Source organism: Pithys albifrons, chromosome 16 (genome assembly GCF_047495875.1).
Source record: "Pithys albifrons albifrons isolate INPA30051 chromosome 16, PitAlb_v1, whole genome shotgun sequence".
Lineage (NCBI taxonomy): Eukaryota > Metazoa > Chordata > Aves > Passeriformes > Thamnophilidae > Pithys > Pithys albifrons.
This window is the reverse complement of record NC_092473.1, coordinates 5,577,502-5,596,297: the sequence shown is the minus strand read 5'-3', so window position 1 is coordinate 5,596,297 and position 18,796 is coordinate 5,577,502. Positions and strand designations below refer to the sequence as shown.

Genomic DNA, 18,796 nt, shown 5'->3' with positions numbered 1-18,796 from the left:
ACTATATTCTCTCTCAAGGTCTTAAAGGCTCAAACATTTTCACTCAGAACATTATGAAAATGGTTAATTGGAAACACTAAGATTTAACTATGATTTAAAACTGGCTGCAAACATATCAAGTGCTTTCATCACCCAAATGTTTTCTTCTTGTGAAGTTTTCCAGAGGTTTTTGTGTCTTCTTAAACACTACCAAGCTCTTTCCATCTAGTGAGAAATACAGCAAGCAGATCCTATCATACATTAAATTGAATCATTAGCATTCACTATCAGTTTAAGAAAAAATGAGAAAACCCACAACAAGGAGGGAGAGGACCCCTGCAAGCACTTAATCTTTTAATTCACTTACCAGGTTCTGTGGCTGCTGCAAAAGCTTTATCAGAGAGGGATGGCTGTAACCTAATTAATAAGAATAAAGAAAGAAAACAGTTATTTCCATCTGGTTTCAATAAACTAATGCAAAGCATAGCTTAGAGAATAACCTTAACTTAATGCTTGACTGTTTCTGTGTAACTTGTATATTTTTAAACTACTAATAATAGAACTTCTTTTGAAGGAGGACAAACTTCCTGTTATCTGGAACTTCGGTACAAATTTTGTGTCAGGAGATTTCAAAACATATTTTAGTACTGAATATTAAAAGTCAATACAAAAATAAATGCAACAATGATCTTTTGCCTGATAGGGCCTGGTTGAAGTGTCATAGTTTTTACCAAGTACTGCAGGACTGACACTATTAACTGCTTGTTCACTCTCCTTTTGAGGTTCCCATGTGGTGTTGGTCACTGCAGTACAATGTCTGAATCTCTCTTCCTCAGTGAGGAGCAGAGATCACTTCCTGCCTGTGCAGCCCCTCCAGTCCCCGTTCCTGACAGTCACCACCATTTACCTGTGTTGCAAGAGCATTCCCAGTTCCTCCACCCCAAAGCAGCTGCTACTGCTCTTGAACTCAGTCAACCTGACCTGCCAGGGCTCTTGCTGAGCATGGACCACAGGCCACAGTCAGAAACAGCTCCTGACACCGACCACGAGGGAACCTCCTTGTGCAGTGTCCATTTGCAGTGGCTGCTGCTACACCTGTGGTCTCTCAGCAATTGTCACCCTCCTTGAGTGTCACACTGATTATTCTGGCACAAAAGAGCTTCACACCTCCCCTCCCATGCTTTTTAACTGGTTGGACTTTTCCTCACTATAAAATCAACTTAGAAGCACATATTTATGTGTTTCTTCATACCCCTTTATTCTTCCCTCCCATGCAGTTCTCGTCTTTGGCAGCCGATCATAAGGAACAGACAGGCTAAAATCCATATTTTAACCATTTCCCAAAGAAAGCTTACATAGCAATGGTAATTTCAGTGCATTCTAAAGCTCTAACAAACTATCAGCAGGGGCTGTTTGTCCCTCAGGGTGCAGGGCTGCCTGCCCAGCACAGCAGTGCAGCTCTCAGGGCTGGTTCCACTGCTGAGGTATGTATGCAGTGAGCACATGCTGTGGCAGACCCAGTGCAGAGAAGCCCTGGGAGTCCAGCAGGATTTTTCCAGAGTCTTGACAGAACTCCTTGACACCTGTGGCAGTTGGATGGCACTTGTCACCACTCTCCTCTGCAACACTCTCTGAACACTCTCTGTTGAGGTGCTGTTGACACGGGTTTGAGGTGTGCACGCATTGGCCTCACTGCGATCCAGGTCTTCAGGGATAAACACACTCATGTTTACTTGCAGGCTGGGAGACACAGATTCCACCCCTCATATGCAGATGTTTTTGCATGATCATCTCCATCCTTCCAGCAGGAAGAGTCTGTCTGCACAGACAGCCAAACACTTGAACCTCATGGACTAAAAAGCACCTGAATCCCTAACCTGCCACATCCCATTAGTTATTCCAAGACACCTTTCTGGAGATCTTTCCTTCTCAGTCATAGATTTACATATCTCAGCTGTGCATCACCACAAAAAACCTGTTTGACCAATTGCTGTCTCCTGCTAAACAAAGAGATTCTGTACTTTTCACTTTCTCTCATAACCAACTTTTTTTTTCCAAATAAGTTTGTCAAAGTAAGGAAAACAGGAAGAAAAAAGATGCAACAATTTGTCCTTTTTACTCAGAAATGAACATAGTAAGATTGCTTCAGTTGTAACACAACAAAGGTGATTAATTTATACCCACTGACATTCTATGAGATAACTTGATTGCTTACAGGTAAAACCAATTTATTCAATGTAAATAAACCAACCAAACAAAAAACTCCAAAAAACAAACATTCAAAGAAGCCCAGAAAATTTAATTTTAAGCCTTATTTCTCCTGCATAAAATGCCATCACCAGAGATTAACATCGTATTTCATATTTCCCTGTAGAAACAGTTTGAAACCTCATCTTCCCTACTGCTCAAGAAGTCATACTACTCTAATTTTGATACAAAAGCTTATCGTGTCTCTGAATCCTCATTCCAGTGGAATGACAACAACCCTGACTATGCTGTCTGAGCAATGGAGCATTAGACCACTGCATTAACAAATCAATTATAAATTCAGTTTTGAATATTTTAGCTGATAACAAGGAAATATCCAGATTGTTTTAGCTGCATGTCATGCTGCTAAATCTGTTAAAATTATTATGAAGATAATACAAGCAGTTATTTGGGACACCAACAACTAAATCTGCATGGCATCTGCTATCATGGGAAGAGTTGTTTGTCTGCGGGGAATGGCCCAGTTTAAAGTTGTGTCCCTGAGAGCCTGAGCTGTGGCTACCACTGAGAGCACCTTTGAAAGTGGATCTAATGTTTTAGAAATCCCCAAACCTTACAGAGTTTTGTTATAAATAGCTGCTACCGCTTAGGAAACTCAAACATCAACTCTGGTATTGTGTGTAAGAACATGAAATCCTATTGCTGGTGTTAGGATAAATGAAGATCTTTTTATCTTCTCTTATGTAATAAAAACTCCAGCCTTCTATTGCTCATGACTTACCCTTTCCTACACACAAAGGATCTCTGTCCTGTTCACTTCAGGCTGAGTAGCCTGGAGTTGCTCCTAATATTCCCTATTCCGCTTGTGCCTCCTCAAACAGGCCCCAGTGAAAGAAGGGAGAATCCTTAGTGTCCAGCTGCTATTGAAAGAGTAGGAGTGTGGAAAGATGCTGAACTGGAATGTGGGTTTACAGTTATAAACTAACACCAGGAGAACTAATAGGGTGAATAACCATTCTATAACTATGATACACAAGTCAAATGGCTCTGGGCTGGGATGGCAAACAGACAGTAACTTGTTTCATTGCCATGACCAGCACAAAGCTTTGGAGGAATCACAGTGACTGAGCTGGCTCTAAGAGAAGGGCACCTGCTCCATCCCTCTTGTTGTGTGTCTGGATCAATGTGACAGAACGTACATGTCCTCCAGGCTCATGAAGGCACCTGTCTGCAAAAGGAGAAAAAACTAGAGGCTGCTAAAATGGTGAGATGGAGAAAGCTTCAATAACCATTTGCACTGAGCAGCAGGCTGCTGTCAGTAATATCAAACTACATCTGTCTGCATCTCCCCAAACAAAACAGGCCTTCCCAGCACTGAAAAACACATTGTTTCACTTGTTTTTCCAGGGCATTTGCTGGTAAACATGTCAATTAGCATCCCCTCTTGAATTTGGCTCCATGGGGGTTCTAACTCTAGTAGTCAGATTAGACACAGGTTTAAAAGACTATGGTGTGCTACAGCTGCCCAAAAAAGTGTGGTAAAAACTGTTTTAATTTTTGTTTTTCGGCAAGAAACAGCCCAGAGCATCTTTGCCTAGAGACTTTTTATACTTTAATTCTTATCTCTCCACACAGGCACTTATTACCTCTCAACCTCTGCTGATAAATATATTATAGTGTAGCAGATCATTATTAAATCTCGGGTAGTCGTGACAGATTCATAAAAGGTTTTATTGAATTTACTTTCAGAGAGATAAGCACAGATGACTAGCAAGCACCTCGTGATCTTATTTTGGTCTCCTGGTCCAGGCCCTACCTCTGTCACCAAGAGGGACATTATTAGCAACCTGGTCTGCTTCAGACAGTGTTGTCATTCAGTACAACTTAAACATGTAAATTAATGCTGTGTGTTAGATTTAGGTCAGCCTGTAAGTATTACATTTCCATTTACTCCCTGTTACTACACATCATTGTGCCATTATCTGAGGTCTATGGAGGACTGTGCTATAGTTCCTTCAGGACTGAGGAACATGCCCCTAGAACAAAAAAGCAGCTTGTCCTCAAGAAAGCACTGCCACATGTGAAGGAGGAACTAGATGCCCCAGGTGAGGGTCAGTTACAGGCACTGGAGTCTTGTATCTATGTCAGCAGTTTCAGTCAACCAGACAAAGTAAACTGCAGAAGCCCCTGCCAATTTAGAAAGTATTTCCCCTCTAATACTTTAATATTTTATACACAAAAGTATAGTAAAAGAGGTATGCTTGCACCATCAAGCACCAGAAGGTCAGAAAGCCTGTCTGTACAACTTTAATTTCATTCTGGAGGAAGTATTGACTTTCCTTTGACTACATGACTGAGCACTAGTTTGTACAAATCAGTATTTCTCATGTGAAGAATGGGAAATCATGAACACTTCATGCATCTCCTTTCCTAGAAACCTAAAATCCAATGCCATTGGAATACAAGCATTATGCCTCTCTCTCTCACCCTTATTTCCACGTGAGCAGTGACAAAGTTACTTCAGTTCAGCTTCTAAAAGATACAAAATAGCCACAACTTGGTTTAGGGAAATCGGCTACAGACATGAAGGGTCCTGAAAGGATTAAACATTTATTGAGTGCTACTTGAGAGCAAAAACATTGCCTGCAAAGGAGACTGGGATAAGTCATAACCCATTGCAGCCACAGGGTCTTAGATGCCAAAAATTTGGTAACAACCTGAACATGACCAAGTTCTGTTTCCCAGGAAAGGAAGGCTGTAGGGAGGATTTTGAGTCATCACAGGTACTATACCTAGCACAACATCTACCTTTTCAATTACCCCAGCACTTCTCTTTTTGCTTCTGCAGAAGGGTATTTTTAAGCAACTGAGAGGAGCCATGGATGAGGAACAAGCAAACTGAACTGAACTTCTACTGAAACCTCTGTTCCTTGCAGCTGGGGCTCACATCTTTGCCTTGCTGCTGCTGGAAATGCTTCAAAAAGAAATCAGCTGACTTTCCCAAGCACTTGCCAAGCCCCGTGTCTGGTTCCTCAGCCCAGCTGACCTGACACCTTTAACTTTCACTCAGCACCACAGCTCAGTGTTGGGGCTTGTTTCATCCTGTGCAGCCCAGATGGCCCACTCGTTTTTTTCACTTACTTTGAGACTAAAATGTTAACTAGAGCGTATAATTCAAATTTTAAATGTTTAAGTTATGCTTGTTAATGTTAAAAAAAATAACATACAGAATCACAAAGTGCACAAATCCAAACTATCAAAGACAACTTGAATTGTGGAACTTGCATATTCAAAGTCAGATTAATACTTGAGCTTCTTCCAGGCACTACGATGTACTTCAGATGAGCTTTAAGCATTGAATTTGTAGTTTCTTCAGCTACTCAAAACCACCACTACACAATACACAGCAGTGTGGTGTCTCTGATCACAACAAGGCGCATATTATGTCAGCTCTGCTTTTTTCAATTAATGAACCAACTTCTCTGGCAGTGCATGAGATAAGAAAATAACAGCTTGAAGACAAAGCAAAACATTTTGGTACAACTACAGTCTCCTACCTATTGGGATGGATGAAATCTGAGAGTAGAGATCCAGCATGCGATTGCCATCTACGTCTACCAGGTAGTTCCCTCGGCTCTCTTCATAATTGCAGAAGAAGTGCACAGCTTCTGCATTCTTCAGGGTAAAAACAAACAGTGCTTTCAAAAGCAGCAGTGTGTAGGAAGGTGCAGCTAATGGTTATACAGCAAAATCTGATAAAAATATCTAATGCTAGAATAAAAAGACATGGCAATTAACTGTAGGTTATTTATAGAGAGGACTGTTAAAAGGGCAAGTCTGCACTTTTCCTACACAAATGAAGCACAGATTTTGAGGTGATGCTAATCTTAGGAAGTCAATATATACTTAGGCTGATGTACTTTTAAACTCAGGCTCAAATATACCTTGTTTTCACAGGGTACTTTGTAACAACTCAAAAGCTTTTCTTTAAACAGATATAGTTTAAACACATATGCTGAAAGAAAAGTCACTGATGCTTAAAAAAAAGACTCTGCAATATTCAAAATATACAAAAAAGATTTTATTCAAATGTACAGATATATCATACTGTACTCAGCATGGAAACCCAGAGTCAGTGTTTCCCCTTCTTTTTTGGTACAAACATACAAACCAGGATTTTAAAACAAGATCTGAAATCACAGTAGTAACACCCCCCAGAATGCAGAAAACTTGACAAATTACCTGAATGCCATTCAGCTTCTTCATTAATTCCTGTAGAAAAGCAAATGTCAAAGAGTCTTAGGTATGTAATTAGCAAACACTGAAGGAGAATATGCTTCTTTTTTATGATCCCATAAGTCATATGTAAACCCTGCAGTCCTGTGTAATCCAGGCAACTCTACTTGCCACAGGAGCTTTCATGGTGCCTCTTGCAAATATTACAGTGAAAACTATGAACTGTGGCATGCACAGCTAAACGGGCTGCAAACACAATTTAACTGTAAATCTCCAAAGAGGGAAAGCTGCCTCTTCTATATTGATCAACTGAACTGAGAAAACAAGAGAGAAATCAGAAAATACGAGAAGCCAGAGCCACACAGAAAAGATACTGGCACATTGGCTCTAGAAAGACAGCTCCTTTCTATTAAAAACAACAAAAACCCCCACAAACCCCACCACATGCATAAATATTGACTCTGCCAGAGTAAAACAATATCCAGCAAACTGAAACTTCATTTCAAAACCAAAGTCTTATTTCAGCAGGAACACAAGTGACCAAGCCCGATGGGATGTTTTATCAAACTGATGCTCTTTTGCTTTGAATTACAACATATGGGAAGTTGGCAGTTGAGATTCAGATCCATCTCTCAGAGAGAGACATTTCATTCACAAGCTTTTTATTCTCAGCCTCCTGATAAAAGTGGGTGTAGAGTTATTAATTGATGTTTCTTCATATCTGATTTAAGGTTTGAAATGAAATCTGTTTTCTAGGAAGTTAGACACAGCTAAAGAAAAAAACAACAAACCAAGTTACTATACTTTGGGAACTTACTCTAGATCGTGGTCCAGGAACTTCTGTCTTCATTAGAGGTCCATCATAATCAAAATCCACATCAATTTTAGCTGCAGCTTGACTGATATACCTGTGTCCTGTAAGAAATAATGAAAACCTGAGTAGAGACCATATTTTTTGTGCTCTTCTCTCAGAAGATACACCCACACCTTACCTGACTGAGAACACTTGACAGATGAGATCAATTACATTGTGCTGTCTGAAGTGAACTAAATATCTCATCTTTGACAAGTGTTAAAATAAAACTAATACCAATGAGGTGGCTTTAAAAAAAAATCAAGGGAAATTACAAGGCAACCCTAGAGAAACAGAGGCAAATCCTGCTGCAAAGCACTGGAGGACTGAGAGCACATCTGTTTCCACCTCTGTTGCTGAGTCTGTCCATTATGCCTTGTGCAAGCCTTTGCCATGAATTCCCCACTCCCATGCAGAGATCGTTTGGTTGGCTACCAAGAATAGCAAAAAAAGCCTTGATGGAGTCCACAAGAAAAATCCAGTGTGACATTCTGCAATACTCAAAGCACACTGGGAAAGATTTGTCTCACGAAAGTAAATGCCTGTGTCTCACATGAAACCTGCATTTTGCAATGCAGCTCTGAAATCTCAGTCCAGATCAGTGACAATTTTCCCTCTCATCTTTTCTCTGAGCTTGTGATTTATCCACATATGTAATCAGGCAATCTTAATAAACTTGACACCTTAATGAAACCAACAGGCAATAATCTCCTGTGCTTCATCAAAAACAAGTTCTGCTTGCCTTTCTGAAGTAACTGTTTCAAAACACAGGGTTTAGGCAAATTCATATGACAGAGACAGCTCTGGTAAGCATGTATTCCAAATATGTCCATACTCCATTCAAGGGATTACAGGATAAAATGGGGATTGTACTTCTGCAAAAAAGAAAGTACAGACTCCAAAGCTCTACCAAGGTGACCAGCAAGAGACTATGAGCTTGCTCTGCACAATGTGATTATGTGTGGAACTAAACCAACATTCTTGGCAATTACATTTTTGTCATGGAGCACCTACAAGTCTCTGTCCAGCACAACATCAACAACAAATTGATTTTAATACACTTAACTTCAGGATATCACACTTGGATCCAAAAGATAAGGGCATAACTTATTTTAGTCTGTGGCAGGCATTTTTAAGCTGGTGCAATTTAGATGGCCCAAAATGAAGATCCTTAGCATTCCCTGTCACCAGTGGAAAGCCCAGCTCAGCTCAAAGCCTGGCTCACCACTGGAAGTCACCAGCTCTTGCTGGGGCACTTGGAGCAGCAGGGTCTGCAGTTCTCACTTACCAGCACTGAGCTGTGCCAGGGCAGTGCTGCCAGATTCTAAACCAATAAAATGCACCCCAAATTGGCTGAGGTCCAGGCAGGGAGATGCCCAGGCAGGCAGGGCCAGCACTCAGGCACAAGGGAAGCCCTGGGGTGCAGCACTACCTCCAGGAGCCCAGGCAGCACCAGCCCCTCTGCACTTCCATCCATAACCACCTCTCATTGCCAGAGCCCTGTTTCAGAAATGTACTAAAAACGTTTTGTGTTTGGAAATAACAGTTGTCAAATAAACCAAATACTTATCAAGGAAAAGAGAAGGTATCCTATGATACTGCTCAGTGGTGCTCTGAATGCAGCCGCTCAGCCAGAATTTCCAACAGCGATTTGAGATGTTTGCCTCAGTTTGTGTCAGCCCAAGCTGAGATATCTCAAGCAAGTCTGATTTTGAGAAACTACCTGCAAAATCACAGCCCTATGAAAGCATCTCTAACTAAGCACTTAAAAGTCACTGCTCATATTGGGAAAACCTAGTCTGCAAAGATGATTATTCTCCCCAGCTTTAATTTGGAGTCCTTATATCTGAGATGTGTCAGTGCCTCTCTGCAAAGCTATTAATAGGTTTTGTTACAGCAACACCATTTTTGTGTCATTCTGCTTAGCATTCATGTAAATTGGAGACTGCATGGCAACTGCTCCACTGAGGGGAAAAAGCTACTGCATATAAGAGATAAAAATATGGACAATTCGTAGCCAATAAAGCTGCAGGTTTAGTAGACACACTATGAAATCTAAAAGAGGAAAAGACACCAAACTAACCCTTTTGTGCCCCAGTCCTTTTCTGATGGAGGTCACAGCAAACCAGCTGCACACATTTCAGCCTCTCCTGTTCTCTCCCTCCTCCCAAGCTCTGGGTGCTATTTCATATGACCAAGGAGAATGCACCAAGAGGCACAGAACATACAGGATATTTTGGGAGTCAGCAATAGCAGGAAAGATATGGAAACCCAGCACCACATTGAAATCATTTGACACAACTGCAAATATAAGACATGTTAACTGTAACCTGCATGCACAGTCCTCCTCATCCTTATCTTCCTCCTCCCCAGCCCTGCCTGGTGCTCTGCTGCCAGAGACCTTTGCCACCACATCCCCTCCATCCACCTCCCAGGATTCTCCCATCCAGAGCACACCACCTTCCTTAGTCTTTTCAACTGATTTCTCACAAAAAAGCACTTGTTTTGACAATGATCAAGGATTTCTCTCCTGCAAACACCCAAGCCACTTCTGTAAGCACACAAAGTGCCTGACTGCCAGGCTCTAAACCCCAGGGCAACAGTCCTGGCCATCACCTGGGAGAGGTGGATGACATTTCCCCTCTTCTGCTTCCCTGAAGGGCAAGCTATGAAATAACAGATGAGGATTCTAAATTAAACACAAATTCAATTACTCCTCTAAGCAAGTTTTGTTGTGGATATTGCAAAGGGCACAATCTCCCCTACAAAAACAATCTATTCACAGGGAGTGTGAGTTGGAGAATGTCAGGGAGGTGAGTTGGAGAATATTTTTCTCTTGCCCTAACTTGTTTAACAGCACAAGTCAAGAGGAGGTTTCTTCCATCAACCAGGCTGTGTAACAGAGACCCAAACAGGTCAGCCTGCTTTGTAGATCATCACCATAATCTTTTAGCTACTGCTTATGCCACAGACTTTTGCATGGCTATGTTAAACCAACTATCTGCTAAGGGTACATATGAGTGAGCAAAACTGAACAGCACTTTGCAGTGCAGTGCTGCACTATGTCACATATAGCAAAACCTATATAGCAAAACCGGTCAAGTGAGACTAAAACATACAGGTCTTCCTAGAATAAGAGTTGATTCAAAGATAATTTTTATCAAATTAGTAATGTTGGTCCATTTGTGAGAGGCTACTTTTTTAAAGAAAGGCTTCAGAAGCAGCTTATCCAAACCACAATCATTTTCAATAAGTCTGCGAACCAGATCCACCTAAAACCCAAGCAATACAGGAGACAGGTTTCCCTGCACTTGCTTCTTATCTCCTAAAGCACACAACATGTCATCAGGCTCTACAGGCAAGTGATTTCTAGGCTGATTCACTGATAGAAATTTCATTTCCAATACTTGTTTTCAGGAGACCACAGAATGTCTCTCTCCAGTATAATGGCAGCTGTACCGATTTATGGATCTTACACTTGCCAAAGTGTCCTTCCACTTCCTGGCTCAGGCAAAACACTGTGGCTGGAATGTCAAGGAACAGCTTGCCATAAGCATAATAAAAATTCCCTGTGTCACCAGATCAAAGGATTTTGAAAAGTGGTGTGTTTTTCTTTTCCTTAGGTACAAGATGAAGAGTATAGGCTAGAACAAAACAAAAAAACAAAAACCCCACAACATACTAACAAAGCCTTTGACAGCAAAAGCTAAAACCGAAGTGGAGTCAATCCTCAAACTTTTTATTTTTTTAATGAAGCTCTCCTCCCTTTGGAAATATAATAAATGATTGGCACAAACTCACACAATTCCTAGCAAGGTCAATAGATTTATTTGAAACAGCCCACTTCACTGCTCATCAGATATGCACACTTGTTCACAGGGTTGGTTAAAAATAAACAACTCAAATTTTAAGAATGCAAGGACATGGTTCCCCTGCTTGCCCCATTTTAACTTTTTTTTTTCTTCTCCTACTCCTATTGAATTAAATTGGGACTTGGATCAGAAATTGCAATGAGTGTAACTGGCTGGTCCCTTCCGAGCTCAGCCTGTGCAAGTCACAATATTCACACGTACAGAGCTCTCCTCAGCTAAGGGCACCTCAACAGGACAAACACAAACTCTCACTGCCACATGGCCCAAGACTGGCAGCCTAATGCTTCCTCGCTGCTCAGGGACCTGTCCAAAGGCCTGTGATAACAAAAGGAAAGGAAGCACAGCAGTTTTGACTAGCGAAGGACTCAGCTGAACGCTGCAGTTTACTGAGCAGAGGTAATGGCCCCAGCACTGCTCCCCTTCAGACAGCCCATTTCATCACAGCCTCACAGCCTGCCCTTATTCTACAGGCAAAACTGGGACCTCAGGCTGCTCAAAAAAGGCACCAACTTCAGAGGCCTGCTGAAAGACAGACTGGCCACCCCTGTGAGAGGACTCCCAGGTTTTGGCATCCCTCGCTCTGGATCCCCTGCAACGCTTTGTCCTCCAGGCCCTGAGTAACAGCAGGGTGCAGGTCCTGCCTCTTGCTTCCCAGTGCCCAAGGCCTTGTACACAGCATAGCTCCAGGACATGGCTTGCTGTCCTTGCAAAGGCTTTTCCAAGCACTTGGACATGGTGATGGATGGCAGCATCAATACCTGCTTTGTTTTGCCTGGAGGAGGATTTCAGGCCATGCTCTGTCTCTCTTGCTTTCCCCCAGCCCAAGCATCAGTATCACAGTCTCCTAATGATGCAAGTAAATGCAAATAAATCGGGTCACTCACTGAAGTGTTTCGTACCCCGGGAAACTGCAGTGGGCTCCACTCAACTGGCATTTCTGTCTTGAAGGGACGCAGTGTACTATGTAACTTAGTCCAAATTTTTCCTTTTTTTTCTCTTTTTAATAGAAACTTACCCTGCAACACAAACCCAGAAGATACTCTGTAACTCACGCTATTCCAGCTTGATACTTAGGGCACATCAGGTATAGGTTTTGATCGCTGCACTTTACCTCTCTAAAAGACAGCTGAGACAGATGAAAACTGAGATTGTTACTATGTCCAAGCAAGGCATTTTCAGGAATTGAGCATTCCTGTGGCAGATTCTTCAGTGAACTAGTAACATTAACTTTGTCATGACTTTCTGTTGAGATCTGATCAAACTTTTACGGAAAAAAAAATGTTTCTTTTGTTATATTGTCTTTAAGAACAGGAGCAAATAACATGACCTCAGCTCTCATCTTAAAAAGTGTGTACAGATAACAGGCACCAACCAGGTGCCCTCTGAAGGACAATTAAGAAAACTCTTAAATTACATTTAGCTAACATGACCAAGAACAGCACACTTTTTTCCCCTCATAAACAAAGCTGTCTCTTCTCATCATGGTAAAAGTCAAAACGCTTAGGTACTGTTAATCAATTTAATTAATGGAGACCATATCAGCTGAACAACTGGCAGAGACTCTTCTGCCCATCCCATTTAAAGAGATTGGGTACAATAAGGTAAATTCTACTTTTTTTGCTTCTTGTAGACTTCTCAAAGCCCTATGTAACACTCTCTGAACATTTGAGTAACATCAGCAAAATTATCACATCCTTCCTTCTCATCTAACAGGATGTCCTCATTTGCTAGCACACAGAAAAGCTCATTTCCCAGCTTCTCCTCCCCACGCTGCCCCCAACACTCACCAAGTGTCTCACCCAGCAATTGTAACAAAGTACCACATTGCTACAGCAACATAATTAATGTAAGTGCACCCTGCTAATTTGGTGATGTTGGTAGTCATAGAACACCACTGCTGGCAGGTCTCTGCTAAGGACAAAAGCTGCAATCAATCAGCGCAGGGCCAGAAGGAGCTTAAACCTCTGACGTGTTTGACCACAAATAATACTCACATAAACACAGTTCCTGAGTGTACAGCTGGATATTACCTGGGAGAAACTCCAGTGGAGCCACTGAAATTATATTGGTGTAATTAACAGAAGGGACTATCTCAAGGGAAGAGAAAGAAGAGAGGTGAAAATGCATGCTGGCACACCAGATCTCTCAAATGCAAGTGTCTCGCTGTGCAGGGGTGCAGAGGGGAAGCTCTGCAGAGTCCCCAAGGTGGCACATTCCAAGTGCCATAGCCCTGCTGCCCCATGCAAGTGCAGACAGGCACTTTATGCCTTTAGCTTTCCCTCCATGGTGTCTGTCAAACCATTTTCCAGACAGAACTTTTAGAGCATGGAGGCCCTGACAGCCAAAAGTAGGAGGACTGTGATTTCCCCCGAGTCCTCTTTTAGGTGTTACAAGTAGAATCTGTTACTAACAGATCTTGAAAGGGAATGGCAAAAGGCCAGGCTAGCTAGAGATGTTTGGGAAACGAGCATTGCTATTGCATAACATTGTGAAAACTGAGATTGCTATTTACAGAGTGCTTACACTGTAAAATCAGAAGCTCTTCTACAGGAGATTGTCTGTGTTTCAGTACTCCCACATACACACTGGAGATTTTATTGGAACAAGGCTCTCCAAAAATGAAAAAATCCAATTCCATACAGGCCGCAAAGAAGTGGAAGCTCCTGTAAAAAAAGAGTATGAACAACTCCCCATCATAGCAGAATCCCAAGTCAACTCCTCAGCAGAGTTACAGGAGCATCCACTTGCTGGTCTTCTTTCAGTTCTTGTGATCTGAACCTCTCAGCACAACAGACCAGAGTAAGAGCTACAAGAGCTCATGAAGACACCTCTGGAGATGAACAACCAAGGGGGGAAAACAGCCAGCATTTCCACAGCCACCTTTTGTGGCACAGAAGGAACAGAGAAACAAGACAGGAATATCAAAGGCCTCACATTCACTCAAGGAACTGAGAACGGAGGTACAAACCTGGACTCTGCCTTGCAGCAGAGCCTCCTTCCAACAACAGGTTTTTATATGAACATTTTTATATATCTCAGCCTTTTGTGAAAGGATTTGATCAGACTGAAAAGTAAAGGTTCCATAGTCCAGCAGGAGAGGCTGCACTGCAGAGTCATCAAGGGTCAGTTTCCAGGACATGAGCTGAAGGTGACCTCAAACTGACCTCTACAATCCAGAGAGGGGGACTGTTCTCTGCTTCTCCCACACACCCCTCACACAAAACCAGGCTGTTCTCTTGGACTAGCTAGGGAGGCTCCTAATGTACAAACTGAATAAAAAAAGTAATAAGTCTTAGCAAGGATTAATACTGGAGACAAAAGTGGGACTGAGAATAAATCTTTCTCATTGCTTTCCAGCCTCTTTGTGATAACTGTGATGGGGACCAGTCAATAACATCTCTCAGACTTTACTGCAGCACACCTGTGTCATAAACATTATTATCCTCTGCAGAGACAGAAATCAGGTTTAGAGAGGTGAGGTACAGCCTCAATAAGTGCTAGCCCACTTAGAGCAGAGTGCAGAGAATCTGGAGGAGAAAAACTGGACCTACAAGTAGAGACTGAAACAGTATATAGACCATCTGAGAGAAACGTATGAAGTCTTGGGAGAGGCCATAGTTATCAAATAAATAAAGGGCAGCTGCAAAGAAAAATAAACATTCCAGCCTCCAGGTCATTTGAGGGCAGGACAAACAGTAAAGATTTGATTTTTTTCCTGTTTTGAAACTTAGGCTAAATATTAGAAAAAAAGTTTTAAAGGTAAGGTCCTTTCAGCAGGAGGCATATTGCCTGGAGAGGCTGCAGAAGCTGCAGAACAGATCAGCATCCTAGAAGAGCGTGGGTATGCACTAATGCAAACTGATGCTACCTTCAGGCAGCAGCCTGACCTTTTGGCATCCTTTCCAAAGCAAGATTCAAAAATGAATTCAACACTTTGAATAATCACAGGAGACTGAACTAGACTTCTGGAGTCCCAGCCTGTCCTCATAGCTTTGGTACTGCCTTACCAGCTAACAACCAACTGCATCTTCATCTGCCTCCAAAGCACGGAACCAGAACAGCTTTTCTGCTACAGTGATCCAGCTGATAAAAACTGAGCTGGCACAAATGGAATAAATATTTAAATTCACAATACCAGTTTTGATCAACTTGCAGCATACCAGGCTGACAGGAGCAACACCACTCAATTCAGGTAAGATGTTACACCAAGGTACATCACATTTCTCCACCTCTCCCAGATCTGCCTGGCTGATACCTATAGACAGCATTATGCAGGAGTCTTTGTAACAAAAGATTAGGCTAGTTACTCATTCTGTTGTCATTCTGCCACCCTTCAAATTCTACTGAACTTTATCTTCCAGGGCAAACTATCAAGCAGATGAAATAGATAAGGAAAGGAAAACAAAACCCTACCTAATTAAGGCTTACTTTTAAGGGAGGCATAAGGACTCCAAATACTTACAGGCTTCACATTTTTGGGTAAGATTTAAGTTGCATATTACTTTTATATGTTTAGCTTAGCTTTTGCATTTTGATCAACATATATGATTCCATTTTCCCTTTCCAGTTTGCTTGTCAGGGGTTAGCACAGTGTGAGTAATGAGAACACTACAACCAGTGGTAAAGTAAAAAAATTTCTCCAACTGGAGAAAGAGTCAAGGATGACAAAAATCTCTTTGTGTCAATAAATTTATTGCAGATTGAAAATTAACAGGATTATTTGCTTAATGCACACACACAATTGAAATATGATAGCCTACAGACACAAAAGCTTCTTCCAAGAGGCAATCTATTCCCTCCTCTCCACCTCCATCGTCCCCTTGTAAACCCTGTCATTTCAGTACCCACACCTACACACAAAAAAAAGATCAGTCCAAATGGCACCACAGGATTTTTGTGGGTGTAATGTACAAACCTCTTTTTTAGTCTGTACAGCTCTGAACTTGAGTGCTCTAAATATCTTGGAGGCAAGCACTCTGGAGTAGAGAGCTGCTGGATGTCACATCCTCAGCACTTCCCTAAAAGCCAACAGAACCCAGGGGCACTGCAACCTGAGCTGGGGCTCACCAGGAAAATGGCCTGAAGCTCCAGTTTTTGCTACAGGAGTCAGAGCCTCCTGCCCAGAATGTCACAGGACACAGTTCCTTCTGGTGATGGGTTCTCCTCTTGCTCCATCTTTCCTAATCTCTAGTCACATACACAAGCCACAGGTCTGTTACACAATCTGCAGCCAATGCCCCCTATTATTTCCTTCAGTATTTTAGTAGGCTTTCCCACTTAGAAGTTTCCTGAAAGCAAGGATGGACTAAAGGAGCCCAGAGTAGCTTTCCTTTCTTATTGAAGATGTATCCCAGCTCATTGCAGTGGTGAGAAAGGAAGTGAGTTAGTGCACCACTGACCTCCCTTATCTTTGTGCTTGGGAAGCAGCACAGAAGTGTGCAAGACACTGGGAGGGACAGGGAGCATTAAGTTTTGCTGAGATGACAGATTAGCTCGAAAGACTGACAACTAATGAGGCCTGGTTGCTGCAAGCACTTTCCATTGCCCACAATCGACCAAATGATCCCTGCTCTTGCCCAGTGTGGATGATCAGTGCGTCACTCCCATAAATAGAAGTGTGTCCTGCACTGATACACTGACCTAATATTTTCTAATAGTTACAAGACCAGACTTTGTGTTCCTCAGTCAAAGGTCAGTTGTTCCCCAAGGTGTGTTATTTACAAGGAAATCAATGATGTTTAAGTTCCTGAGCAAATGGAAGTGTGTGGTTGCCTGGCAGTGGTGGAAGGAGCACAGCGGCACTGCAGAAGCAGAGCGGGAGGACAGGAGAAACACTATTATTTACTGGGTCACAGAAAAAGCCACTCAGCCATTCTGTATTCAGTGTAACAGCACATGAAATAGATGCCAGATCTTAAGACTCCACACTGCTTTGTCTACTAAAGTCAACAGAAATTTAGTTTTTCTATCTATTTCACAGAGATTGCAGGTTTAATATACACATACAGACACTAAATTATAAGCTGGGGCCAAGCAGAACTTGCCGTTTGCTCAGGAGGAAGTATTTTGATGCTGTGTGGCAGGCTTTAATTTCACAGTAGAGCTCACTCCAGGCAGAAACACAACCCCAGTGAGGGCCACCTCTTCATGCCAGTCACATAAAACCTCTCCACAAGGGAAGACAGGCAGGGTCATGCCACAAATCACAAAGGAAAAAACAGCTCATTTTGATGGATAATTGTTTCCTTTCTGCACCATGTAGAGTCAAAAAGTAAAAGGAGAGTTCCAAAGGCTGAACAGCTTTACTTCAAGTAGCAGCTTTACAGTGCAAATTATTAACTTAATAAGGGAAAAAAAATCAAGCAAATCCACAGCACCTTTGTGGCCCACTTTGGACGACAACTGCATCATGATCTAAGATGCAGAACATCACATTCTTCAAGCTTTGACAGACTCAATACCCTGGGACAAACCCCAGCAATGTTCCAACTGGAATTTTGTCCACCACTGTAAAGTGAACGTTTACCAAATACAAACCAGGAAAATACAAACAAACACTTACCAAACACAAGCAGTCTGGAGTTTTGCTGCAAGCAACAGGTCAGCTGTCGACTCAGCAACATTGATGCCATTTTATCTTTTCTTTACTCAGAAGGACTCAATCTTGGGAGATTTCTTTTCAGTTTATGTTCTGAAAAAAAAAGAAAAAACTTAGTCATGTTCTTAGGTGCAGCCACTATTACTGTGCTTTTCATTTCAATTCTCCATTTCATTAATTTCAGTCCAAAGACACCGAGAGCAGGCTGTGATGGATTAATGCTGACATTCAGAGCAGTCTCAGGACTGAGTTCCACGTCTGATGCTTAGCTTGGTCTTGGTGAGGGAAATGACTTCTAGGCTAAAGCTGGATCTCCTTGCTTCAGAAGGGCCAGGGGTAAAGATCAATACCTATTTTCCCTTGCACTTCCTCTCTATTTTCTCTATGTATGTACACTGTGCTGAACTTTTAAAAAATTGTTTCCACTCAGTCTCTCAAGCCAAAGCTGGTTTTTTGATTCGATTTAAGTTTATGAGAAAAATCTCACCTAATACAAAAGACAGCAGGACAAGCACTAGGAAATAAAAGAAAATCAATCCCCTGAAAAACCAGTTTTTACCAATTAATCACATCTCTGTGAAGAAAGACTGTGAGAGCTGGGATTGTTCAGCCTGAAGAAGGCTCAGGTTGCATCCCATCGATGTGTAATGAACACCTGATGGGAGGGAGTAAAGAAGGAGCCAGGGTCTTCTCAGCGGTGTCCAGTGACGGGATAAGAGGCAATGGACACAAAATGAAATACTGTGAGCTCCATCTAAACACAGGAAAACCCTGGGCAGGTGGCCCAGAGAGGGCATGAAATCACTATGCTTGGAGATATTCATAACCCAACTGGACATGGTCCACAGCAACTTGCTTTAGGTGTCACTGCTTGAGCAGAGGGCAGGACCTGATGACCCCCTCTGCTTCCTTTCAGCCTCAACTATTCTGTGATCCTACCTCAGCTGGTTATGTACAAATGACCTTGGAAAGTCAAGTAGGACGAATGATAACATGACTCCCTTTTCACTCTGGATTACCTCTGCAGAAAGCCTGGCTGGAACTCATAAA

At 42.1% G+C, this 18,796-nt stretch overlaps 1 protein-coding gene across 5 annotated transcripts in view; it reads right to left on the bottom strand.

Moving 5' to 3' along the window:
* Positions 1-18,796, bottom strand: part of ABAT (4-aminobutyrate aminotransferase) — a 61,555-nt gene that overhangs the window by 13,398 nt on the left and 29,361 nt on the right. For all 5 annotated transcript variants that reach the window (XM_071570781.1, XM_071570783.1, XM_071570785.1 and 2 more), the window contains 5 exons: positions 17,711-17,839; positions 7,241-7,338; positions 6,430-6,459; positions 5,745-5,862; positions 347-396 (listed from right to left, as the gene is read on the bottom strand). In XM_071570781.1, coding sequence (XP_071426882.1) covers positions 347-396; positions 5,745-5,862; positions 6,430-6,459; positions 7,241-7,338; positions 17,711-17,780 — 366 coding nt within the window. In that variant the 5' untranslated portion in view covers positions 17,781-17,839. The remainder of the gene's footprint in view (positions 1-346; positions 397-5,744; positions 5,863-6,429; positions 6,460-7,240; positions 7,339-17,710; positions 17,840-18,796) is intronic.